This window comes from Saimiri boliviensis, chromosome 6 (genome assembly GCF_048565385.1).
Source record: "Saimiri boliviensis isolate mSaiBol1 chromosome 6, mSaiBol1.pri, whole genome shotgun sequence".
In the NCBI taxonomy this organism is placed as follows: domain Eukaryota; kingdom Metazoa; phylum Chordata; class Mammalia; order Primates; family Cebidae; genus Saimiri; species Saimiri boliviensis.
This window is the reverse complement of record NC_133454.1, coordinates 15,503,272-15,530,672: the sequence shown is the minus strand read 5'-3', so window position 1 is coordinate 15,530,672 and position 27,401 is coordinate 15,503,272. Positions and strand designations below refer to the sequence as shown.

General features: G+C 35.9%; 1 protein-coding gene across 14 annotated transcripts in view; it reads right to left on the bottom strand.

The window, feature by feature from the left end:
- Positions 1-27,401, bottom strand: part of PICALM (phosphatidylinositol binding clathrin assembly protein) — a 108,265-nt gene that overhangs the window by 57,994 nt on the left and 22,870 nt on the right. For 12 of the 14 annotated variants that reach the window (XM_039462205.2, XM_039462207.2, XM_039462206.2 and 9 more), the window contains exons 2-4: positions 12,534-12,676; positions 7,699-7,774; positions 3,717-3,819 (exon numbers count right to left, since the gene is read on the bottom strand). In XM_039462205.2, the coding sequence (XP_039318139.1) occupies positions 3,717-3,819; positions 7,699-7,774; positions 12,534-12,676 (322 nt within the window). Of the gene's footprint in view, positions 1-3,716; positions 3,820-7,698; positions 7,775-12,533; positions 12,677-22,709; positions 22,729-24,837; positions 24,981-27,401 lie in introns of those variants that run through there. The other 2 variants (XM_039462215.2, XM_039462214.2) reach the window with 2 other exon arrangements.

Sequence of the window (27,401 nt, the reverse complement as noted above, 5' to 3'; positions counted from 1 at the left end):
TTCATTCCAATCTATTAAACAAGAGATACCTTCAGTGGACAGTCTTTAATAAAATATTGTTAAATATTTCCAAACAGATATTTCTAAAGATAGAAAAATATTAGTAGCACCAAAGAAACTAGAATTTTAGAAAACAGATTAAAAAAAAACACTACATGAAAGGTACTGGGGCTAATGTACACAACTAGTAACAAGAGCTTATTATATATCAGTATTACTCAGAGATTGCCATAGCATTTTCAAATCCTCATAAAAATTCTACTGGCATTCTTGTTCCATTTTACGGATGATGAAATTTTAGTTTCAGTGAGGGTATATGACTTGTCTAAGATCAGAGAACTAATCAGTAGTAGGGACATTATGTAAACCCAGGCATATCAGACTCTGAAATAATGCCTTAACTGTTTCACTGAGTAACAAGGCATTTCCACAAATATGTCAGCTTTACCCAATTTACAAAAGACCTATACTTATAAATGGCTATTCTACCCTAAGATAAACCATGAACTACAACCTCAGATGCCAAAAAACAATTAAGCTATAAAAAGCAACAATAGTGCTTTGCAGGACACAACAAAGTTTAATCAACAAATACTGGACCACCTTAAGTAGTCAACTGTTGACCAGCTCCAGCCTAACTCTCCCTAATGGGTTAACCTATGGATGCCTGTTTCCTCTGAAGTGCTAAACAGCATTAGCTGTAACAAGCTGCTGGAGCTTGGGATGAGAACACCAGCCCCTCTTTTGCAACTCTTCTTACGTAAGTAATTTTTTGACCGCTGGTTACTTCTCCATCACAGGAGATTTGAACACTGGCTCAGTCTTTCGTGTCTTGATTAACTTCCACATCTACATGGACAACCAATCCCAACATCTTGATGTCAAAAGCCCTGATCCTAACCTTACTGCCCAGAAACCAGAGCATCCTATCCCTCACCCCTGAATTGGGGGGGAGGGGGGGGCGGGGACGTAAAATTCAGACACCTTATTCTGTGACAATTACGTTTTAACCTTTCAGCTCCTTTGGTCACATATTCCTGTGCTAAAAAGTATCTGACCTCATCAGAAATGTCAATGTTTCAACTCTATCAGTATCCACATTGATCCTTTCTCATTTTTACTTTCTTCATCTACTTTAGAATTCCACAGATCATTATTATCATCAGTCCCTTACAATACCTTTAACTTTCGTGTACCTTTTTTCTTCCCTGCATTTCAGTCATCTGGCAAATACACAATCCTGGCTGAGCAAACACCTAACTCGTCCATACCTGTACACACACAGTTGAGTGCTGGTAAAGTAAAAGGTACAACTGGGCAAAATGGTACAACTATGAATTCATGATCATCAACCTCAAATGGATACTCAACATTGCCAGCGATCTTCTTAGCCCTCTCTAATAAACTCCTCTCCTAAGTATCCTCAAATCCTATGCTTGTCTCCCTCCATGAAACACATAAGCTCTCAGCTTGTAACTCCCCAAATACTTCATTCTGGAACAGAAAATAACAGAAAGAGATTGTCTGGTCCTCTTGCCACCCAAAATATGTTTCTATTTAAAAATGGTTGGCATCTACATCATGTTTTTCCTACCATGGTAGATTTCAAATGAATCCAAGATTAAAATATAAAACACTGAATTCATAAATATATCTGATGAAAACATGGTAATTAATCATTTTAGCTCACTCTGAGCTTGCTTGAAAGATAAAAACATAAAAATAGATTAATGATTTTGATCACCTAAGATTGTATTGCTTCTAACAATGGTAAAAAAAAAAAAAAAACAGGGAAAACGCTCATAATCTGTAACAATTTATTTTCCTAATACACAAAAAGTTCATTTGTTGAGTGTTTGTTATGTGCTAAGCATTACATACAATATCCCATTTAGTTCTTACAACAATCCTGACAGAAAAGTATTAATTAAAACCTCATTTTATGGATGAAATAACTCAGAGTTTAAGTAAGGCCTTCCCAGTTTCACCACAGCATAACAGCATGGAGGAAGGGGATATAAGTGTGCCAAGATGTTGATTCTTTTTAACCCGTTAGCCTCAAGTCATCTCTTGTATAAATAGTTTGTGTGCTACCATGTGAAAGAAGTTTAGCAAGCTGATGGGTATGTAACAAAATATCCTTGGTCTTAGAAAATACTCACCGAAGTAGTAAAAGATATAAACTATAAAAGGCATTAGGTATGTAACCCACTCTCAAGTAGTACAGAAAAAAATGTGTATGTGCACCTGTGTGAATATACACAGAGAACGCAAACGTGGCAAAATGTTAAAAACTGGTGGTTCTGAGTAAAGTATACAGAAGTTCTTTCTAATATTCTTGCAGCATTTCTGGAAGTGAAATTATTTCAAAATAACATTATTTTTTAAAAGTCAGTATGCTAGCTAAAGCATGTTATTGAAGTCCCTCATCTAACTGGTACGAAGCTAGAATTCAAACCTAGATTCATCTGACTGAAAAAGCTTGTGAGTTCTTACCACTACCTAACACAGTGGAAAAGAGTGAAAAACCCAATAGAGAACCTGGCAACGGACATCAAAAGAGAATTAATAAAATAAGTATGGTATTTAGAAAGGAAGGAGGATGAGGGGGAAAGATTGCTTGAGCACAGGAGGTCAACACTGCAGTGAGCTGGGAATGTGCCACTGTACTCCACCAGGCTGGGTGACAAAGGGAGACCCTGTCTCAGAAAGTGAAAATAAAAAACAAAAACAGGGCAAAGAGTTTGAAGACGCCATTTTTTTGAAAGACTACATACTAATGGTCGACAGCACATAAAAACATGCTCAGTATCGTTAGTCATCAGGGAAATGCAAACTAAAAATCACAAGACACTACTTCACACCTATTAGGATGGCTATAATTAAAAAACAAAAACAAAAACAAAATAACAAGTATGGCCAGAACAGTGAAAAACTTAAAAGTGCCATACATTGCTGGTGGGAATTTAAAATTGTTCAACTGCTTTAAAAAATGATTTGGCAGTTCCTCAAAATGCTAAACATAAGAGTTACCACATGACCCAGCAATTCCACTTCTAGGTACGTACTTAAGAAAATTAAGAAGATAATCCACATAAAATCTAATATTCACAGCACCATTATTCCTAAGTCAAAAGCAGAAACTATTCAAATGGCCATCAGCTGGTGAACAGATAAACGAAATGCAGTATATGTCCCTATAGTAAAATATTATCTGGCTAGAAAAAGGAATAAAGTACTGATATATGATACAACACAGATGCTACAATGTGGACATATTATGCAACACAAAGGCCACATATTGTATAATTTCATTTCTATACAATGTTCAGAATAGGTAAGCCCAGAGCCATGATCTATGGGAAGAGGGAATAGAAAATGAATGCTAATAGGTATAGGGTTTCTTTCTGGAGGTGATAAAAATGTTCTGAAATTAGATAGTGGCAACATTGAACAACTTTGTAAATACATTAAGAACTACTGAATTATGCACTTTAAAAGAATAAATTTTTTATGTGAATTCTATCTCAATAAAGACGCTCTAAAAAGAACTTAAAAACAAATCCTACCACAGAGAGTACCTGATACACCTCATCAAAGAAAAATGAAGTTCATCTTTTAAAACTGGCTAAAATTTTGTAACTTATAATCTAATAACTTCTGTTTTACCTTTTTAAAAATTCAAATCAATTAGATACAAAAAAAGCTTAACTCACCCTCTTTTCACTTTTGTGAAATCAAATGCAACTTGTCTGTACGAAACTGCTTTTTCATTTAAATATCTACTATACCGCCTAATAAATGTAGACATGTCATATCCTGTAAAACAGAAAAAATGAAAGTTTTTATAAATGATTAAAATCCCAATATGCCTACAAAAACAAGTCATTGTATCCAATGACTATAATGTCTTGATACCACAATTCAATTTAGTGATGTAAATTAAGCAGCTAATGAATAACATTGCCATTACATTCTCTTAAAATTTCATATTTAAGTCAGGAATGTCCTATGCAGCTTTAAAAAAAACCTCTTCCCTTAAAACTTCACTAAAATAAGAAGCTTTGTTTGTTTCTCTCAATATTCCTATTCTTTATTCATCAGGAATTGGAAAAACATGTTCTCTTATACAACTTGATAATCTCACTACTCAAATTTAACATCCTATGGAACCACAATCCCATTCCTCAAATCAAGTAACTTTATATAATTTTTATACTCCTGAAATCTTTAGCTGTATTTAGAACCATAACTTATATGTGCCAACCTTATAAAAAGTACAGAAAATTACTGCCTAGTATAATAGAATAAATGACAACATGCAAGTTAAAGGTGAACAAAAACAATTAAATGAATGTTTTCAATAAAACTTTCTAAATAAATACATATCATTTTAAGATTTTGTTTCATCATGACTCCACTTTGAAAACTTCCGCAACATAACATTTAATCAATTTTTTTTTTTTTTAAACACCAAACACTTTGTGTTTCAGTTATTGCCTGGCTCAAGGAAGTCTGTAATAATTTTTGCTCCTCAATGAAAAGTGGACCCATTTTATTTTAACTCATATTCATCTAACAAATTTAATTACTTGGTGATCTTTGATACCTTTAAAATACCAAAACCACCCAAAATGTAAACTAACTGGATTTTAACATCATCAATTCATTTATTTAGCAAATATTTGGAGTGCCTATTAAGTACCAGTGGAGAAAAATCAGTCAACAAAATACAAAAAAAATTAATGCTTTCATATGGCTTCATATCTACTACTATACAGGTGCTATACGCTCACATTCCTCAGCTCTTTGGTTCACATGGTTCTATTTATTACTAGAGCCCATCATGAGAGGGCAAATACCTCTCCTCCTTCAAGGCTCAACCTCTCCTCTACATAAAAAGAACAAAATTCTTAAAACCTTATCACTAGAATTGCTTAATTTCCATCTTAAGAAAAGGAGAAATCAGCTGCTGATTAGACACAAAAAAACTCACTTGGATATATGCATAAACTCTGCCTTTAAAGTTAAAATGAACTGAATGAAGAAGGAAGTGAAAACAAAGGGTGAGCAGACAGTTTCTTCCATGACTCTGAAAATAAAAATACTCAATTTTTATCTATAACATATATCTGGCTTCTCTGTTTAAGATATAGAAGAGGCCAGATGTGGTAGCTTATGCCTGTAATCCCAGCACTTTGGGAGGCTGAGGAGGATTGCTTTAGGCCAACAGTTCAAGAACAGCCTGGTCAACAGAGCAAGAATCCATCCCTACAAAAAAATTAAAGAATAAAAAAATTAGCCAGGCATGCTGGTGCACATCTGTAATCCCAGCTACTTGGGAGGCTGAAGGGAGGATTGTTTGAGCCAGGAGTTCAAGGCTGCAGTAAGTTATGATCATACCACTGCACCCAGCCTAGGTGACAGAGCAAGCCCGTCTCTTTCAGTCCAGCCTCAGCAACAGAACCACATGCTGTCTCAGAAGAAAAAAAAAAAAAAATTTCCAAGAGAGGAAGTCTACGGTTTTACTTTTTTTCCCTCAGGTTAGAGCACTGTAACTCTTGTTAAAATATAATGCATTTTCTAACACTGGGTGGTCCTACATATAGATTACTGGTCTTCTAGAATGCCTGGAAGATAGGATATTAAATTAATTTTAAGCAATACTTTCACCTGCAAAAGAGAAACAAGAATTGGACTGAACAGCTCCAAACTCGAATATAGCCAGTCACCAAAAAATAAATAAATAAATAAATAAACATTAATTAATAAAAAATTCACAAATCTTTTCTTTTTTTCAGACCTCCAGAACAACCATAGCTCAGGCCCTCATTAACTGTCCAGATATTTCTAGATAAGCAGAATAACAACTGAAACAGTTTTGGCATCTTCAAGATTTGGTCTACTCTGATCTAACTTGACTAAGCTATGATGCTTTCCTTGTAACACATAATCCCCTCTCCTCTCCCCTCTCTACTGCATTATAAAATCCCAACTCTATAAAAAAATTTTGTGCTTGAATTTGGCTCTGAACAACTTCTTGAGGGGCTATGTGCCACTACATGTTCTCCAACACGATTCATAAATATACTATTTATATTCATTTGCTCTATAAATCTTAAATATTCATAACCATGGTTATGACTTTCACATCCATGTACATCTGTGTATCTGTGCTTACTTTCACATCCATGTATTGTTCCTGTGCACTTGTACTTAAGCCAACTCATCTTCTCAACCTTCTCTTGAAGCCCAGCACAAACCTCATCGTCTCTAAATACATTTCCCTGACTAAGCCTGCCTCACTCTTGAATATTCCCAACTCATTTGGCATATCCTTTGAAGTTCTCCCTGAAGCTAACATTCTATAATGCTAGAAGCCTAGTTACAGAACTAAGTAAAACAGATCCCATTAAGACAATGTGCATGGACAGCTATAACCATATTATGTCCATTTCAAGTTACTAAATAAAAAATAACACATCAGGCGCGGTGGCTGACGCCTGTAATCCCAGCACTTTGGGAGGCCAAGGCAGGCAGACCACGGGGTCAAGAAATCTAAACCATCCTGGCCAACATGGTGAAGCCCTGCCTCTACTAAACTACAAAAATTAGCTGGGCATGGTGGTGCACACCTGTAGTCCCAGTTACTTGGGAGGCTGAGGCAGGAGAATCGCTTGAACTCGGGAGGCGGAGGTTGCAGTGAGTCGAGATAGCACCACTGCACTCCAGCCTGGCAACACAGCAAGACTGTCAAAAAAAACAAAAAAAACTACAGCTATGCATATGAATGAACAATTCATCTCAGTAAATTACATTATATTTGCCTTAGCTACTAAAATCTGTAATATTCCAACTACATTTCTTGGAATGAAACACAAAATAATACAATAACAATGAAAGCAAATATCTACACAGCACTTCTCTCTCTCTCGTGAGTGTGTAAGTGTGTGTGTGTGTGTGTGTGTGTGTGTGTGTGTGTGTCAGAGTCTAGCTTTGCTGGCCAGGCTGGAGTCCTGTGGCGTGATCCTAGCTCACTGCAACCTTCGCCTCCTGGGTTCAAGAGATTCTCCTGCCTCAGCCTCCCGAGTAGTTAGGATTACAGGCATATACCACCAATCCCAGCTAATTTTTATATTTTCAGTAGAGATGGGGTTTCACCATGTTGGCCAGGCTGGTCTCAAACTCTTGACCTCAAGTCATCCACGTACCTCAGCCTCCAAAAGTGCTGGGATTACAGGCGTGAGCCACTGTGCCTGGTCTTATATAGCATTTCTTGTGTTCCAGGCACTGTTCTAAGCACTTTGCAGTAATTAACTAGGTTAAGTCCCACATCAATATTATTGGGTAGGTACTATCATTATTACTGAATTCTACAGATGCAGAGGTGAAGTAACTTGAGCTCAAGTTTCTATAGCTGGTAAGTGGCAAAGATGAGATTCAAACCCAGACAGTCCAGCTCCAGAATTCATGCTCTCAAATAACTATGCTATACTAACTCTCAAAGAGCTCTAAGTATCTAGTAGGAAAATTAATATTAACCTTCAAATTAAAAGACAGTCTTTTCTTTCCTAAAACCTTCACTAAAATACAAGGTTTAAAGTAGCACATGTTCTAAAAGACAGAGTTCAACTTTGGAGTAAGTAATCATGTGGGTGTCATTCTTTTGACTTTCTATAATGAAAAAATTATCTTTACCTTGCAATCCACTTTTATCCAAAAAATTGCTTAAGTTAAACAACGTGTTTCTTGAAGCCAAATACTGAATAAAACGCTGGAAAAAAAAATTACATCATATTAAGGTATTGCCATCTCACAAACTCTAATTTGAAAATTTGGAGGAAAAGTTATGGTTAATGCATTCCATTAAGCTTACATAGTTTAAATTTCTCATCCTTACTCCTCCCATTAACTAGTTACCAAATCTAAAGACATAATACATGTTTTCACTAGCATGGGAGAATTTATTAAAGCCTAATGCCCACAGATATATTAGAATATTAAATCAAAATAATAAAAGCAAATAGGCAGTGGAGCAGTAGTTTTGGTTTTACTACAGCGTACTAAAACTATAGCTAATCATATTCAGGTGGCATCTGTATTTTAAATGGTCATCTGGTATACCAAAGTTTTGGCTTTAAAAAAAAAAAACAAAAAAACTTCTAAACACACCAGAAAGCAATACATATCCTCTTACCCATTGCCCAGATTAAACAAGTTCATATACTCACATCAGATCTTACATATCATCAAAACATTACAGACTCCATTGAAGACCCATGCCTTCAATTTCATTCCCTTCCCTCCTTCTTAAGAGGTGAGTACTTTTCTGAAACAGGTTTATGTTACTTTCACACAGGCTTTCACCATTTTACTAGATATACAAATATCTATAAACTATACAATTGTTTTCTATTTTTAATTTACACAAATATCATAGTGTACTTACTCTTTTTCAATGAGTTTTAACTCAACTTTTCACTAAGAATTATCCCATTTAACATTTCATTTTAAATGATGTTCTCATATTCCAATGAAAACATTATGAATGCATTTATTATGGATATACCTTCTAATTTTCACTATTATTCACAAAGTTGTATTGACATGTTTGTTCTTGGTCTCCATGTGTAAGTATATGAGTTTCTAAGGATATTTACTTAGGGATGAATTACTAGGCAAGTACCTATGTAAAAGTTCATCTTCTCCATACTGCAAAAATGCTCTCTAAAGTGCTTATCATAGTACAAGACCTTAACTCTCCTTTACATACAGTCTCTCAACAGCTAAAGAAATGCCTTTCAACTTTACTTCGTAGGACTCCTTTTTTTTCTTTTTTTTTTTAAATGCATGCAGAGGCTAATAACCAACTAGGATATACAACATCACCTCCGAAATCAGTCTTTTTTTTTTTTTTTGAGACAGGGTCTTGCTCCGTCGTATATGCTGGAGTATAGTGGTGTGATCACAGGTTACCACAGCCTCCACCCTCCTGAGGTTCAAGCAATCCTCCCATCTCAGCACACAGCACCACCCACCATCCACCCCTCACCCTCGCTCCCAAATGGCTGGGACTACAGGCATGCACCACCATGTCCAGTTCATTTTTTTAAAAAATTTTTTGTAGAGACAGTGTCTTGCTACGTTGCCTAGCTGGTGTTGAACTCCTGAGCTCAAGCAATCCTCCCACCTGGTCCTCCCAAATTGTTGGGATTACAGGTGTGACCCAATGTGCCTGGCCCTCAAATCGGTCTTGTTCAACTGAGATCACCCCAAACTAAACAAACCAGGATTCTGAAAATCGATTTGTAAACTGAAGACTCATATTTCACCATTATCCTAAAACAATGTTTCAAAAAGTTGTAAAAATATTGTAAGACAATATTAGACTCTATGATTTTAATAGATTTTGATAAGACTCTTCTTTACCTCTGCATTCTAAATTAATGTAAATGATTTATTCTACCAGGCCATTTCATTCATGATTTTAGAGATAATAAATCTAAGTTTTCCTTTTCATTTTATTAGTCCTTTCTACCTTCATCATATTTAGCTGCAAAGACATAGATGGCTTTAATCAAGTTTTAATTTTGTTCTCAACAGCATCCTAATGATATTCAAAATGGTATTAAATTGAGCACCATGCCAACAATCTGGCAAGTAATAAGGCTTCACAGGTTCCCATTTTGGGTCATAAGTGGTAACTTGGAATGCATTATCCTAAAACTTGATTTAAAGAATGGCAAAATACTGATCAAGGTGGAAGATGGGTGATTAGGTACATAAGCATTTGTTATACCATTCACTCTACTATCATGTCTATTAGAAACTTTACACAACAAAATGTTTAAAGAATATATTTCAGATTATTTTATCCAAAATGGTTTAAATACTTAATAGAAAATCCATGCTTAGTTCAATACTTCTCTTTTCTAATTTCATCTATAAACTTTTAACTCTACATTTTCATGTATTCATCACCTAATGACTATAATAGAGCATTACTATAATAAAAGCATTGGTCAATTCTATTTATCCATGATTACTGAGGAAACTAAAGCTCCAGAAGTGACTTATCCAAGTCACCCAGTTGGTTAAGTGGACAACGGTACAGAAGTAGCTACCTGCCTGGTGTCAAGGGTCTGTAACACAACACTCATGCAGCCTTAATCTTTTGAGATTTCTCTCTTGTGGCCAGGTTTCTCAACCTGAGCACTACTGATCCTGAATCAGATAATTCTTTGTTCTTGGGGACTATTCTGTGCATTATTATAAGATGTTTCGAAGCAGCCCTGGCCTTTACCTACTAGATACCAGTAGCAACCCCTTCAGTTGTGACAAATGTCTCCTAAGGGAAAAAAAATCATCCCCCTTCCCCACTATTTGAGAACCACTGCTCCATGGTATTCTGATCACCACAGCATAGTGAAATCCTATGTACAGCCTGTAACAAATTAATGACACCTCCCAATGGGAACACCTGAAGGCTGTACAAACTAGCATAAAAAATGAGCAGAGCATGGAATTTGCTTTAACTATGTACAGGAAACTAAACATAAGTTTATCAAAAAAACACACACACTAAAATGCTATCTTTTTCCCTTTGTCAGTCAATTCTATGAAATGACTGTCAACTTTCTGTTTTGTCTTTATTAACATTGTGCCTCTAGTACTATCAATTACCTTATTTACAGCCTCTGAAAGCCCTCACTGACGCTTTGTTTTTCTTGCATTGTAGTTGGTTATATTTGTGGCTTTTTTTTTTTTTTTTAAATAAACTACATCAAATAAATAAAGAAGAAGAAAAGTACATACAAGCTTGGAATTCTTCAGAATAATCATAATCCTAACTAAACATATTCCTGCTAAAAGTAGAAACTATTAACCTAGTTAAGATGTTTCAAGTTACATTTAAGCTAGTATAGCTGAACATTTCTATTAGCTCTATAAACTGGTGTAAATAAATTAGAAAGCAAATGAGTAACATAAGTCCTAAAAATAGTCGTATCTGTTGACTTAGCGATTACATTTCAGGTATCACTTGGGGGAAATCATTTTTAAAAATTAAAAACTACAAATAAAATCACTCAATGTGGTGGTATAACAATAAATCAGAAAACTAAATTTCCGGCAAGAAAAATAGTTTAAAAATTGTGAACTATATAATCAATCATATAGTTATTAAAGATAAATATAAAAAATATACAACGTGGTGATGTTGATAGTGTATTACATAAAAAGCTAAAAATAATATTTTATCTAAATTATGATTGTAGCCATTTAAAAAATACAAATAGTTTTGGATAAGAACCAGAGGGAAGACTAAAATGTGCAAATAGTAAGATGTGCTGGAATAATAAAGTTGTGGGTAAATTCCTGCTTTAATTTTGAACTTTAATAATGCTGTACTGGTAGCTGTCAAAAAATAGTTTTGTAACTGAAAAGCCTAAAATAACACATGACATCATGGATGTCAGAGAGTCATTATGTTCAGAGAACTAATATCAAGGACCAAAGTCCTTTCTCATCTCTAAGAGGGCTATTTTCCTGGGCTACATTTTTCTAAGGCACATAACAATGAAGATTTATCTACTTTCACTCAAATGTTCTTGAAAATCTCCTGTTAATACAATTTTACAAATAAGTTTATTGAGCTGAGAAAACCACAAGGTTAAGAACCAAAAAATTAGCTGCTAGGCTACCATGGAAAATAAGATAATTAATTGTCTCAAAACAGAAAACTGCAAAAGCTTATATATCTTATTTATTACCCTTTTAGGCAACAAAGGCTTCAGACACACCTCTCTGCTGAAGAAGCCACTCTTCAATCAGTCCTTCTCATCAAATGCCATCTTAGTCCTAAATATCACAGCTTTGAAGCAGGCAAAGTGCTTCCAATTACAGCTATATGAGATCATACAAGAATTGGAAGCTGAATGCAATGGCTTACATCTGTAATCCCAGCACTTGTGGGAGGCTAAGGTGCAAGTATCAATTGAGCCCAAAAGTTCAAGACCAGCCTAAGCAAAGACGGAAAGACACTATCTCTACAAAAAAATTTAAAAGTAAGCCAGGCATGGTGGCATACAGCTGTAATCCCCAGCTACATGGGAAGCTGAGGTGGGAAGGGCCCTTGAGACCAGGAATTTAAGGTAGCCTGGGCAACAAAGCAAGACTCTGTCCCCCACCAAAAAAGAAAGAAAGAAAGAAAGAAAGAATCTAACTGGGCTATAATAGAACAACAAACGGATATAGACAAATATATAGTCTATAAACAAGACCAGCAAAAACCAGGGTTGCTATGGAACCCATTTCTGGGCATTAATCTTTGTTTCTTGATCCATTATTGATGTCCTCTGTGCTCTGACCAACTTTTAGCTTTCTGTACCTCAAATTGGAGGGTCTGTAATTGTATTTCTGGCTAGGCACCTTGCCCTTTATACCTGGAAGCTATTTCTGAAGTTTCAATAAGAAAAGCTAGCAAATAGCAAGTCATCACATCAGTCTACTTGTTCATTAAACATTCTGCTTACCTCATTTCCATACACCATCAAATGATGTGTTGTAATGAGAGATTTGAAGACCACCACCCAACTACTGTTAGTAGTTCTTTCAAATAAACTGTCTGCCAACTGTGGGATGTTCACATTCATCTCATTTGTGCACTGAATTAAGTCTGCAATAAAAAATTTTTAAATAATTAATTTCCTCTGTAGTTTTAATTTATTGTTAATACCAGATTTGCATATAAACCGGCGAAAGATTTAACACAAAATGGAGTAGTAATAGATAGTTTGGAGATGTTGTTAAAAATCTCTCAATTAAGAGCAATTGAGACTACCATAATCTACCTAAGAAGCAGGGTACTAATCAGAATCACATAAATGATTAACAATACCAGAAAATATATCAAACCCCTCAGGTTATAATTCACTCTCAAGTACTTTAGTCATCTCAAAATAAATTGCTTCAAGGTTTTAAGGAACTTTCAGTTTCCTTACTACTTAAAAACCTTCCATTATAATACTGGTATTATTCATCTCTTTAAAATTAAATTTAACATGTTTCTTTACATAAAGCTTAAAGAAATCATCCATATAGAAGAATGAACAACATGCAAACTACCTTTATGAACATCCACCCTAGAATGCTCTTTGCAACAGGAAGATAATAGGGCAGAGATTTGGTCTGTAACTGAGCTAGATCTCAGTCTGTTCACATAAAATACTTGTCTTAATTCTCTCCCTTTAGTTCTACTTAATTAGCTCAGATCAGCTGATAACTAGCTAATACTGAAAACAAAACTGAAAAAAAGATTCTTAATAAAACTCAATTTCACCTACAATCTGTTTATGAGGTATTATTGGCAAACTCGATGAAGAAAATATAAAATAGCCCAGGCGCAGTGGCTCCTGCCTGTAATCCCACCACTTTGGGAGGCCAAGGAGGGCAGATCATCTAAAGTCAGGAGTTCAAGACCAGCCTGGCCAACATGGTGAAATCCCATCTTTACTAATAGCAAAAAAGTTAGCTAGACATGGTAGTGAATGCCAGTAATCCCAGCTACTCAGGAGGCTGAGGCAGGAGAATTGCTTAAACCCGGGAGGCAGAGGCTGTAGTGAGCTGACATCATGCCACTGCACTCCAGCCTGGGCGACAGAGTGAGACTCTGTCTGCCTCAATAAAAAAAAATAATAAATATAATACAATATAGTCCAATTTAGAGATATAGAGGAGAAAATCAATAAATGAGTTGTTTTACTTTTAAAAATACATATAAAATGTAGCATATAAATGTCTCAGCTATAACTTCAAAAAAGGGGAAAAAGTTATTCCTAATTCATTAGTGATTTGTTCACTTTTAATCTTCAGCATATAATGATTAAATATGAATTCAAATGATCTAACTTGGCCTTGATTGCTAGCAAGAAATGACAATGTAACTACAAACATTTATTTACTTAAAATGTTTCCTTTAGTAGGTCCAATTATTATACAAGTTAACGTTTGATAAACATGCTTTTTAGATAAGCAGCTAGCTACCCTGGCCAATACTGCTTAAAGAACAAAGAACAAAACAGTCAAACAGAGTACCCATGGAACAGCACAACGACACAAAGCTTTCACAATTCAGACTATTTGCAACAAAAATCAAACAGTAAATCCAACTTGGATATGCATGCTTCAGCTTCTGAGAGTAAAAAATGGAATTTAATCTCTGCTTTCTCTAGATCTTCACAGAACTTTATAATTGGCCTATGGCAACGAACATATTATATTAGATTTCAGTTTCAACAATATTTTAAACAAACACACGCACACACAATTTAATACTATATAGTGCACGGTGTGTGTGTGTGTGGTGTATGGGTGGGTGTGGGTGTGTATATATACACATAGACACACTGTACTACATATGGTACAAAACATGTGTATGTATACATACATTTATCTATATTATATTCCCATTGTGATTTTTCTTCTCCCCACTGCATCACTGTCATCTTCTTTGCAATGCCTCCCATATGACAAGTACTCTTATCTCGGGTGTTTGGTACTGCTGTTGCTTCTGCCTAGAATTCTCTTCTCCTAGATACCTATGCTGCTTGCTCCCTTCACTTCCTTCCTATAGATATTTGCTCAAGCGTCACCATATTAAATAAACTTCCCTCAATATTTACGCAAAATAACAAAGCCTTGGGCATTTATCTCTAAACCCTCATTAGCCCCCTTACTCTGCTAATTTCTCTCCAAAGCCTTTATTACCATCGAACTTATCATAATTTGTTTAATATGCTAAATAACAAAGCCTTGGGCATTCCCCTATCTCTAAACCCTCATTAGCCCCCTTACTCTGCTAATTTCTCTCCAAAGCATTTATTACCATCGAACTTATCATAACTTGTTTAATGTCTTTCTCTCTCAAAATGTTTTTAAGTTCCATGTGGGCAGGACATTTTGTTCTCAGCTCTATCCTCAAAGACCCAGAATAGTGCCTCAAATATAATGATCAGTCATATTTTTTAAGACATTCATTCTGGTATGCATATGGGCACTCTGAGCAGGACATTTTTTTTAAAGCATCCAAATGTATCCTTACATAAGCTAAATCAACATCTTACAACTATCTATACAACTTGCTATTCCCAAAAGGTTGACAACCAAAGCTGAGCCCAATACATGTGCAAAGTTTCAAATTTCAAATTAAAAGAGGATCTAACTAATCAAGGTTTTTACTATAATACTAAAAACTATGTATGCTTTAGTATTGATCACAGAAAAACTGGAGTTATTCTGAAGGATAACTCCAGAAGCTAAAAAAAGAAAAAAATACTTCACACATAATAAAATGGAAAAATGAAGAATTCACATTGAGATTATGCATTCAGAATAGACCAAATGTAAAACCAAAGTTATACAAGTATTACCAGTGGGACGCAGAGGATCTTGTATAAAACTAGCAGTATATACTTTCCCATAGTATTTAACTCAGGCAGTCATTTTCTCCATGTAGTAATTTTTCACCTGTACAATGCTTCTAATATAATAGTACCCTGAAAATGCTTCCAAGTTTGAGCTCCAAATCAGGAAGGAAAATATTCTTCTCACCTGACTAACCAAAAGTAAACTGTCCCAAACAAAAGTGACACTTATCCTGGGACTCTCAAAAGTTACTGCTTTTCCTACTCTCCATTCAGAAGATACTATCACTTAAAAAGCAAAAACTGTAACAAGTTTCCTTGCTAACCAAAAAGTTACCAAAAAAAATGAGGACAGATCTTATATTTTCTTTTCATTATTTATCTCAAGAATATAAAAACTGAAGTACCTTCCTAAATATTCATTAACAATTGCTGAATTCCACACACACACATACAAAAAACCATAATTACCATATGGCAGGTAGGGTCTTTGCTTGAGGTATAAGTGAAAATTTATGAAGACTTCTAAAATTTAAGATGAAGATAACAGGCCTAAAAATAGGCCTACCATGGAAATGAAAATCACTTTTCCATGTGGAGAAAGCAGAAAGAACCAATACCCACCGTATAAACATAAATGCTCTCACTTTATTATTTCATTTGCCCTTCAACAAACAATGACTTACATAGATAAAGCTGATGTTAACTGTATTTATATAGGCAAGGTCACAGGAGCTAAGTGATGGATTAACGACTAGAATTAAATTTTTGCAAAGGATAAGGATCCATTAAAACATACAGCAAGGGAATGCTCAACCAGCCAATTTAATACATGTTCTAAATCAAAAACCAATTAAAAACAAAAACAACAGAAAAATAGAAATGCAAAACACTATTTTTATATTCTGGGTAATTCTTTTTTTTTTTTTTCTTTAACAAAGTACAAAAAATTTAGAAGCAACCAGTTACCAAATGGTTTCATTAATGTTACGGTCATATTCCTAGTGTAAGCCTCTACAGTGTCTTGGCACCAAGGGGAGTTCATCAACTTCAGCCTATACAGATTTCCCCAGGCAGACTTCATCAACTTCAGAAACTTAAATTAGGATACTCAGGGTTCATTTCTACGGCAAGTCAGGCAACCCAGCCAGTGGCATCCACCCTTAAAAAGCAGAGGTCTCAAGTTCCTATCTAAACAGAAATTCACTAGGCTACATCAAAACCACACTGATACCCAAGTACAATTTTCTAAAAAAGAAGCCTGGCTTAAACCAGTAGGAGTTTTTTTGTTTTTTGTTTTGTTAATCAACACATCCCAATCATTTAGCCAAATACAGTAATACATATAAAATTTAGTAATCCCTTTCAAAAGGGCCATTTTGAAAGACACCTTTTTTTACAACTGCCCTCACAATTTTACAACCTAAGATTGATTTCTTCAGTCATCTAGAAAATTGTAGATACACTTAATTTCGAAGGCAAATTAACTGGTTAATCAAATTTTGATTCACTGATCCAATCTTTGTAATTTTTCCTTGGTAGGAGCAGAAACAAAAAGAATATTTGCCAAGAAATACCAGAGGATAAGAAGCCTTTATATGAAGTATCAGCAAAATTTTTTTTTCATGTAGCAAAATTGTTTTAAGTATTTCAAAAGTATGCAAGTTGAAATTAGACATAAGCTAACTGAAGTTACACACAGGCACATTTGCCCTAGTCCTAAGTGTCAAAAGTCTAGGAAACACAATGAATAGTCTTACTTCTTAATCCAATTATTTGTGAAAGGGCTCATAAAATATGGTCCAAATTAAGATTTTATCTGTAAAGTGTATGGGGTCTTCTGTGAGAAACACAATGTTGTATTTTTATATAACTTCCAGCAGAATTAACTCAAAACTATGCTCTTCAGACTGACTTACACCTTAATAAATCTAACCAACATATTAATTGGACTTTAGTAACTGGGGAAATACTCAAGACAAAATATGGAATGCTCAGTATAATGACAGAGATTGACAAGATAATCGGATGCTTTTTTAACAATACTAATGAAGCTAAGGAATCTAATTCATAATCTATGTGGACATGTCCAAGAATAAAGAGTTAATCAAATGATATTACAGTCTGACCAGAAAATACTATGAGCTCAACAAATGAAGGGTACAAAACTTAAAAGCTATCAGGGGAAAATGTTTACCATATATTAAGTCAAAAACCATAGTAAAGAAAAATACAAAGTATGACTCCATTTTTTAAAACTGTCTGTGAGGGGATGAGCATTGTGGCTCATGCTGGTAATCCCCTCATGTCCCAGCTACTTGGGAGGCTGAGGTAAGATGATTGCTTGAGGCCAAGAGTTTGAGACCACCCTAAGCAACATAGGGAGATCTTGTCTCAACAACAACAAAAATAATTTTTTGTTGAGACAGAATCTCCTAAATTTTGTAAATTTTTTTGTTGAGATAGGATCTCCTGAATTTTTAAATTTTATTTTTTTTTTTTTTCAGATGGAGTCTTGCTCTGTTGCCAGGCTGGAGTACAGTGGCACAATTTTAGCTCACTGCAACCTCTGCCTTCTGGTTCAAGCAATTCTCCTGCCTCAGCCTCCCAAGTAGCTGGGACAACAGGTGCACACCACCACATCTAGCTAATTTTTGTATTTTTAGTAGAGGTGGGGTTTCACCATGCCGGCCAGGATGGTATCGATCTCTTGACCTCATGATCTGCCCACCTCAACCTCCCAAAGTGCTGCAATTACAGGCACGAGCCACTGCGCCCGGCCAAAAATTTTTAAATTAACGCTTGTAGTGGAGGCTGAGGCAGGAGGATAGCTTAAGCCCAGGAGTTTAAGGTTACAGTGAACTGTGATTATGCCATTGCACTCCAACCTGGGCAACAGAGCAAGATCTTGCCTTAAAAAAAAAAAAAAAAAAAAAAGGTGTATATGGGTAATATTTTCTTATATATACTGTATTTGCCCAAATGTAGGGTGATGCATAAAGAATCACACACTTCCAAAATGACTCAGTAACTAAGTCCTATATGAACAGTTAGTAGAAAAGAATTTATAAAGGAACTATAACATTGTTACTCCCATAAACTAATCTCAGTACCTCTCAATGTACCATAGCACACAGCAATTCTGTATCGTAATTTATCCCATACCCTTTTGAACATTATCATAATCAACAGCAGTAAGAGAGCCACAACACATTCTTTATTTCCTCAAGGATGTGAGGAAGAGGTGGTACAAGAATAAGAGTTGCTTGGCCAGGCATGGTCTCACACCTGTAATCCCAACACTTTGGAAGGTTGAGGAGGGTAGATCAGTGGAGGTCAGGAATTGGAGACCAGCCTGACCAATATGGTGAAGCTCTGTCTCTACTAAAAATACAAAAATTAGCCAGGTGTGGTGGCACATGTTTTATAATCCCAGCTACTTGGGAGGCTGAGGAAGGACAACTGCTTGAACCTTGGAGGTGGAGGTTAAAGGGAGCTGAGATTGCCACAGCCATAGCAATCCAGCCTGGGTGACAGAGTGAGACTCCATCACAAAAACATTTTTTAAAAAAGAATAAGAGTTGCATGGCAAAGTAACTGAGAATTTGGCAGCCACTATGCCAGAAGCAGGTTAATATTTTGAATACCAGTTCAATCGTAGATGGGCCTTAAGGAATCTCTAGACCCCACGCTCAAAGTTAAGTCAAAGTCCTTTTAAAAAAAAAAAAAAAAGGCCAGGTGCAGTGGCTCATGCTTGTAACCCACTACACTGGGGGCTGAGGAGGGCAGATCACTTAAGGAGTTTGAGACCAGTCTGGCCGACAAGGCGAAACCCCATCTCTACGAAAAATACAAAAATTAGCTGGTTGGTGACACACGTCTGTAATCCCAACTACTTGGGAGGCTGAGGCAGAAGAATCACCTGAATGTGGGAGGGAGAGGTTGTGGTGAGCCAAGATCACCCCATTGCATTCCAGTCTAGGTAACAGAGTGAGAGAGAGTCCATCTCAAAGAAAGAAAAGAAAAAGAAAAAAGCTGCAGCTGTAGGAAAAAAGCAGTGTATTAGCACAATTAGATATGCTATTTCTGCCACTGTGTTCTTAGCAACATGAATGGACTAAGATTCACACATGTAAAAATTAGCAAATACAAAGATAGAGTGGGACATGGTGACATGCACTTGTAGTCCCAGCTTGAGGATCGCTTGAGCCCAGGAGTTCAAAGATGTAATGTGCTATAATCATGCCTGTGAACAGCCACTGCACTCCAGACTGGGCAACACAGTGAAACCCTGTGTCTTAAAAAAAGGCAACCCTCCCCCGACCAGAAATGTAAAAATAATTCTACCATTTGTAAAATTGCCACGTAAAATGAAAGCACTTTCCCTCCCTAAAAACTATTCAACAAAAAAACTCCTATAAATCTTCACAAACTATCTCATTATCTGATCCGTTTATTTTAACAAAGTTCTTTCTGAAGAAGGTAACCTGAAAAGACCTCCATCAATGCTAGTTTCAGGTGCTTATGAAGAAATAAAAAATTTAACATAGATATAAGTATTCCTGGAAATATACATATCACATAATTGCATAACTGTGTTGGGTATCTTCAGAACACTTTACAAAGCAAAGTTATGTTGCAGAGATCAGAAATACACATGAGGAATGAAACAAACTGTCTTCGTGTACAGGAATGGATGGTGACAGCCTGTAAAACAATGTCTAAATTAAATTAAATTTAAATTTAAAAGACCTTACACAAAAGGAAAGATGTTACAGAACTTTAAAAAGGGAACTCCGGATGACAAAAAAAAAACACAAAATATACAAGATATACATGAATGTAAAGAGTCAAATGTTGTGTGGGAAGGTATGTATGAGTGGGGAAAAGAAATCACTATTTTAAAATCACAGATTACTTTTCTAATAATTAAAAATTTATGTATTTATTTTTATAAAAACGAAGTCTCCCTTTGTTGCCCAGGCTACTCTCAAACTCCTGGGCTCAAGGGATCCTCCTGTCCCAGCCCGCCAAAGTGCTGGGATTACCACAGGCGTAAGCTACTGCACTCAGCCAGATTACTTTCTATAGTAAACTTTCATATGTATTCTAACTACTGAGTTTCAATATTATAAGGTTGACTGCTTCATCTATATCCCTAACATTTATACATTTTCAAAGGTAAAATAAATAAAACTTGAGGGGCTGTCTCATTGGGAAAATGTGTGCTGGGTTTACCTTACATTCAGGTATATACAGTATATGTGTATATATGTTTGTGTGTATACATATTCCAAAATGCTTAAAGTGAGACAGAGGATGGAGCCACACACTTTGAGCTATCCTTTTGCTGGAAATGACCTGCATGCAATTCAAATCAACAACTGACTGATTTACCTACTGATGCCAAATACCGAGATATACAAAGCTGAAAAGATGCAAAATTGCTCCCCTACTAAACTGAGGTCTTTGGAGGTAAAGATACAGCCTCACAATACATTGTAGTGGTTGTAATCTATATGTACAGGATTCAGAGATAGCAGAAAGATCTAGCGATATTTTGGAGGGGAAAGCAAATTTTCCCTGGTTTCAATTTCATACTCTCTTAACTCATCATACCAGTTACAGCACCTTTCACACTTCATTACAATTACTAGCTCATATATCAGTCTCTCCCATGAGAGAGCTCACTAAAGGTAGTATCAGGTCTTCTTCATTCTCATATTTCCAGCACCTAGCAGGATACATCTTAAATGTTTATTAAATTAATATTAATAAATGAAATGTAACTTAGAAGACACCTGTAGAAAGCAACAATATTCTATTAATCTAAGCTTTAGTGCAGTGATAATTTGGAAAAAAAAAAATACATTAGCAATCTAGGGAGTAGCATAATTGCTTTTTCAAGTTTATACCACCCCATATTCTTCCTGCCAATAGAGTGATATTATGAACTGTCCCCCAAAAAAGCCTCTGCTTAAAGAACAGAACATAGAAGATATTTTTAAAAAGACATTTTTCTAGCAGAGAAAGGACTGACATCCTTTTTAATCTGTGGCAGAGGAAAGATGAAGAACTGAAAAGGGAATATGTAAGAAGAAAGAATTCAGATAGAGCTTGGTACACAAAAAGCAAACCCCTAAGATATTATATATTAATATATGTCTGAAACTTAGGCTCTTAAGTCATGACTGAACCAAAGCCAAATTTACTGAACTGTCCAAACTTTAATTTTAAAAGTACAAACTGAATTGTTTTAAATGGAGTCATCATGTAATTGCCCTAAAATTTTTATCAACACTCAAAACTTATTTTTCAAATCACTCCAATCTACTGTCTCTTAAAATTATTTATTATTTGTCTTTTTACCCACTAATGTCATAAATAGAAAAACTCTTAGAACAAAAGTGGAAAGTTTAAGTCATGAACAAGCTCTACAGAAAAACATGAACTCTTGAAATACTCTCAGACTTCACTGCCACTGACTTGTATTTTCAAGTGAGTTGTTCCTCCCCTCTCCTCTGATTATCAAAATGTTTTAAACTACTACGTAAACCTTAATATAAGAAAATGTAAACCTAGAGCTTTTCCTTGACATGCTGGTAAACTCCGCATTCCTACCACTAGATGGCAGACTTACAGAGGAACAATAGGACAAGAAAACACATGCATTCAGGCTCATCTGTAAACCCCATCCTTAAATCTGAGATCGTTTAGGATTGCATTCTAGTATTCTACAAGTGGTGATTTTTCAAACCTAGACACCTTAAGCCCATCCAGATTCCAAATAAGGATTACTGTAAGGGATGAAGAAAATCGTGTTTTGGTTAAAGTACCACCTCAAAGATTTATTACTTCTATGTCAATTTTTATCAGAAATGAAAAATAAAAAGCTATTTAATGGAATAAAAACTCATCATTTAACTATAAGAATTAAAAATTTTATTTAAACTTAGTAAGAAAACAAAAGTATTACAGTGCTTCAACATGAAAAAATAACATATCCATGATATAAATTACATTCTCTTCTCTGAAGATCTTAAGTTTCATAATGATAACCCCACCTATAGGAAAGAAAACATATTAAGTATCAAGTAATTTAAGAGCAAATGCCAAAATTACAAACACCTTTCTGTATTACATGCTAAGAACTTACTAGTAGTTTATTAGTTAAATATAATCAGGACTCTCAAAAAAGCCATCTAGTATTGGATCAGAAATATACAAAAATCTCATTTCCTAAGCAAAACAAAAGTCAACTAACAATACATCAAGATTACTACTTACCTCCACCAATGCTGTGAACCCAAACGGTCCAGGGTGGGGGCAGAAAAATTCTCCTTTAATTCCAACAAGACTGGGAAAAAGAAACCAATGATTGAGAAGCTCTGCAAGTACAGATTAGAGTACTATAAAGGGAAAAAAAATTATCTGGAGAGGTTAAAGGAACTGGGACTAAGTCTGGAGAAAAGTATGTCATTAGTTAGGAATGACCAACAGTCCTGGTTTTGTGCTGGAACAGTCCTGGTTCACACCTGTTGTCCCAGTGTCCCATTCAGACAGCCCATCCTTTCATTCTTAAAAGTGACCCAAGTTTGGATGACAAATTACATATCACCTTAGTCATAAGCACCCTAATAAAAGTTTATATGTAGCTAAGAAATTAATATACTACCAGTAGCAGCTATTCATAGTATATTTGCATTTTCCTTTTATGAGTGCTATATTCTGGTTCTTTCTCAGCCTCCTTAAAACACAAACATGCTTCTGCTCCTCCTACTTTGTCTTCTCACCGCCCTACCCATGATCATTTTTTAACAATCGTCTCTGCTTCTTTTTCACCCTGGGAAATTCATCTAATTTCTTAACCTCAAGGAAAATCTGTATGCTATTAATTCACAAATTTCTTCTCAGAAAAATCAATCTAAGATCTGGGGAGTTAAGAGACATTAGAATTTTTCACCTCTGTGTCCAAAAACATTTCACATTTAAAAAACAAGCACACAGTCTCAACTATAACCTAAATGTCCCATTTTTGTTTTAATCAACAACACTCATTCTTAAGTTTGTTAAATTCTCAGGAATCCTCTGTCTCTCTGTATCTTCCACAATGTGTGACGCAGTGCCTTACACATGTGTTCATATGACAGCATAAATATTTGTGTACTTGTAAGCGAAACCAACGCCCATTTCTTCACTCTTAAGATCCAGGAGACAGAACCAAGAGTAACAGGGAAAAAAACCCTCCCTGTAGGTAGCTTAAAGTTATTCGTTAATAGTCAAGCCCATATCTAAAAATTAAATAGGAATCCAGAAGACTTTTCATATCTTCTCTTAAAAATTTTTCAATTCTGCCCACCCACAGGGAATAATGGATTGCAGTTAGACTCTGCCAGAGTCTCCCTCACTCAGAAAACACAAGTTCCATTCCATGTTCCCAAAGCACTTAGAACAATGAGAATCTTTATACTCCACCTTCATGAAGGTTTGCAACCTTCTGTAGGAACAAACAGAAATCCCATTTATTCTAGTATTAACTGCATACTATAATATACCAATAACGTCTTAGGAGTTAGAAATATACAACAGTGGACAAAATTCCTATTATCATCGAGCTTATATACTAATGGGGGGAAAGTAATCAATAAACAAATGAATAAATATGTGTCAGATGGTGGTAAGTGCTAAGAATTTCTTAGTTCTTGGAAGGGACAGGGCTATGTGTTTAGGGGAGGTTGCTAGGAAGGAGCTCTGCATAAAATGACTTTTGAGAATTATGGCAACAATGGTAGTGTGTCACCAATGGCCTGGAGGCCTGTGGAACTAAGCATCGTGATCAACTACCACCTTCCACACAGTAAGCATGAAGGCCTCCCATTCATTCTATATCTCACATGTCTGCTTCACCCGTGCTAAACCAAAGACACATCAAACAGGATCTTCTAGGCCGGGTGCGGTGGCTCAAGCCTGTAATCCCAGCACTTTGGGAGGCCGAGGTGGGTGGATCACGAGGTCAAGAGATCGAGACCAGCCTGGTCAACATGGTGAAACCCCATCTCTACTAAAAATACAAAACATTAGCTGGGCATGGTGGCGCGTGCCTGTAATCCCAGCTACTCAGGAGGCCGAGGCAGGAGAATCGCCTGAACCCAGGAGGTGGAGGCTGTGGTGAGCCGAGATCACGCCATTGCACTCCAGCCTGGGTAATAAGAGCGAAACTCCGTCTCAAAAAAAAAAAAAAAAAAAAAACAGGATCTTCTCTCGGTAATTTTGCAAAGCCTCTAGTTTTATGTATATAGTACTAGAGAAAGCTGAAATCTCATTTATTTATTTACACACTTCACAATTCAAATGATCTGTTCACTTTGAGTCAAAATTACACCAGCCATTCATTACACCTGCTTAAGTGACATACCTGTGGCAAGAAAGCATCCAAAGACCCTGTAAGCCAGGCGTTCCCAATCCCCAGGCTATGGATGGTTCCTAGTTCGTGACCAATTAGGATCTGGGCCACACTGGCTGGTGAGCTAGCAAGCATTACTGCCTGAGCTCCGTCTCCTGTCAGATCAATGGGGGCATTAGATTCTTATTGGAGAGCAAACCCTATTGTGAACTGTACATGCAAGGAATCTAGGTTGTGCACTCTTTATGAGAATCTAATGACTGATGATATGAGGTGAAACAGTTTCATCCCCAAACCATCCCCCTATACACTCCCCTCCTGCCAGTCTGTGGAAAAACTGTCTTCCATGAAACCTGTCCCTGGTGCCAAAAAGGTTGGGGACTGCTGCTCCAAGCCACTGAGTAACAATTGAAAGCCATTTCTGAAAAATCCTTTTTCAAACTGCTGGAATTCAACTGCAGTAATGGCAGATGTAGCACTAAATAATAACCTATCTACATGGCTTTAAATTTTGAAATAATACTCGGTAAGCGGAAAATATGAGCAATTTTAGTACATTATTAATATAGCACTATAAAATAAAGCCATTAATAAATCATCATAAAATAAAACCAAAGTATTTTTCCTAGTAAGTTTAATCTGAAGCCCTTAAGTTTCTACGAGAAGGAAAAAATCAATAGGATTATTCTACAAGAAGAAATAATCACCAAGGCAAAATATATCTATCCTCACACACCTCATGATCATATAACTGTTCTTATAAGATTCCTAGCAAGGTACAGTGGTATGCACCTGTAGTCCCAGCTACTCAGGAGGATGAATTGGGAGGATCACTTCAGCCCAAGAGTTTAGGCTGTAGCATGCAATGATGACACCTGTGAATAGCCACTGAACTCCAGACTAGAAAACATAGTGAGACCCTGTCTTGAAAACTTTTTTTTCTAAAAAAGACTCCATTTAACCCACATCACCTATTTCTCAGCATTAAAAAGTCTGACAACTTCATTTCCTAAAAAATGCCTTTCTTAAAAGGAATTATAAAGTATCTTCTATGTATCTTTATATAGATCTATATTTAGATAATATCCCATATGTTTTCAAAACCACATTCTATCTATGAATGGATATATGAAGAATTTCCTAAATTTCTTAAAGAATGTATCCTTATCTTGGCTTGTGTCAGAAAGCAATATAAACTTTTAAGTGGTCTAGACAAACAGGAAGGAAAATGTAATCACCTTCCTCCCATCATTCTACAGTACCAATCTTTCACCAGTTTGTTTTTTGTTTGTTTGTTTTGTTTTGTTTTGTTTTGTTTGCTATGATTGCAAAGGATCCTCAAACAAATCTTCTACCCAACAACTACTTTTCAAGTTAATCTATTCCTAAACTTGACAAACACTGGAGAACATTTAACTAGCTTTTTTTTCACTTTTATGTTAGATACCCTCCAGAGTGACTGGGATTGGAAGGTGTCTTGTTATCAGCTTTTTTTTTTTTTTTTCCTAAGACAGTCACTCTGTCACCCAGGCTAGAGTGCGGCAGCATGATCTCGTCTCACTGCAGCCTCTGCCTCTCAGGTTCAAGCAATTCTCCTGCCTAGCCTCCTGAGTAGCTGGAATTACAGGCATGTACCACCACGCCAGGCTGATTTTTATATTTTTAGCAGAGATGAGGTTTCACCATGTTGGCCAGGCTGGTCTTGAACTCCTCACCTCATGATCCACCCACCTTGGCTTCCCAAAGTGCTGGGATTACAGATGTGAGCCACCGCACTTGGCCATTTTTAGCTCTTTCTATAAGACGTTTCATTCAATTTCTCCCCATTAAAAATCTTCCAGCTCACATTTATTTGGAAGTCTGTCCTAAGTACTATTCATTTTCAATCTGGGCTTCAAATACTAATGATGAAGATTTTAATTTGCCATCACTGAAGTTCTGCTCTAGACTCTCCTTCTGCTTCCATGCATGGCACCATACATTTCCATGTGCTATGACTGTACTATAACAGGACTAAGCAACATATCAGAATGAGCAGAAGAATCTAGGATCAAATTTGAGATTCACTGTGATTTCAGGCATTTAATTAGTCACTCAGTTTTCATTCCCACATTTAAAAAATAGGATTAATAGTTAATTTTCACAACATCATGGTTAAGTAAGGTGATATACTTACGGTACTTTATAAGCTTTAAAGCACCATTACAAATACTTTTATTTTTTTATTACCATCATTTTGTATTTATGTTTTCCCTAATTTTAGAAGATAATTCCTCTACCACCTTTCCCATACAGTATTATGAAACTACCTCAAACTCAATTACTTCTGCAAAAACCTTCATTATCTAATGCCCAATATCTTCATCAACTGGGAAGTGCTACCATAGATACTTGCACTAAATTTTAAGAGTGGCAAAATCATTATAATGCACATATGATTTCTTCCTTTCTTTCTCTTTAAATAAAGACAGGGTCTTGCTCTGTCACCCAGACTGAAGTAGCTAGGACTACAGATGCATGCAACCACAGTCAGCTAATTTTTAAAATTTCTGTAGATACGAGGTCTCGATTTGTTG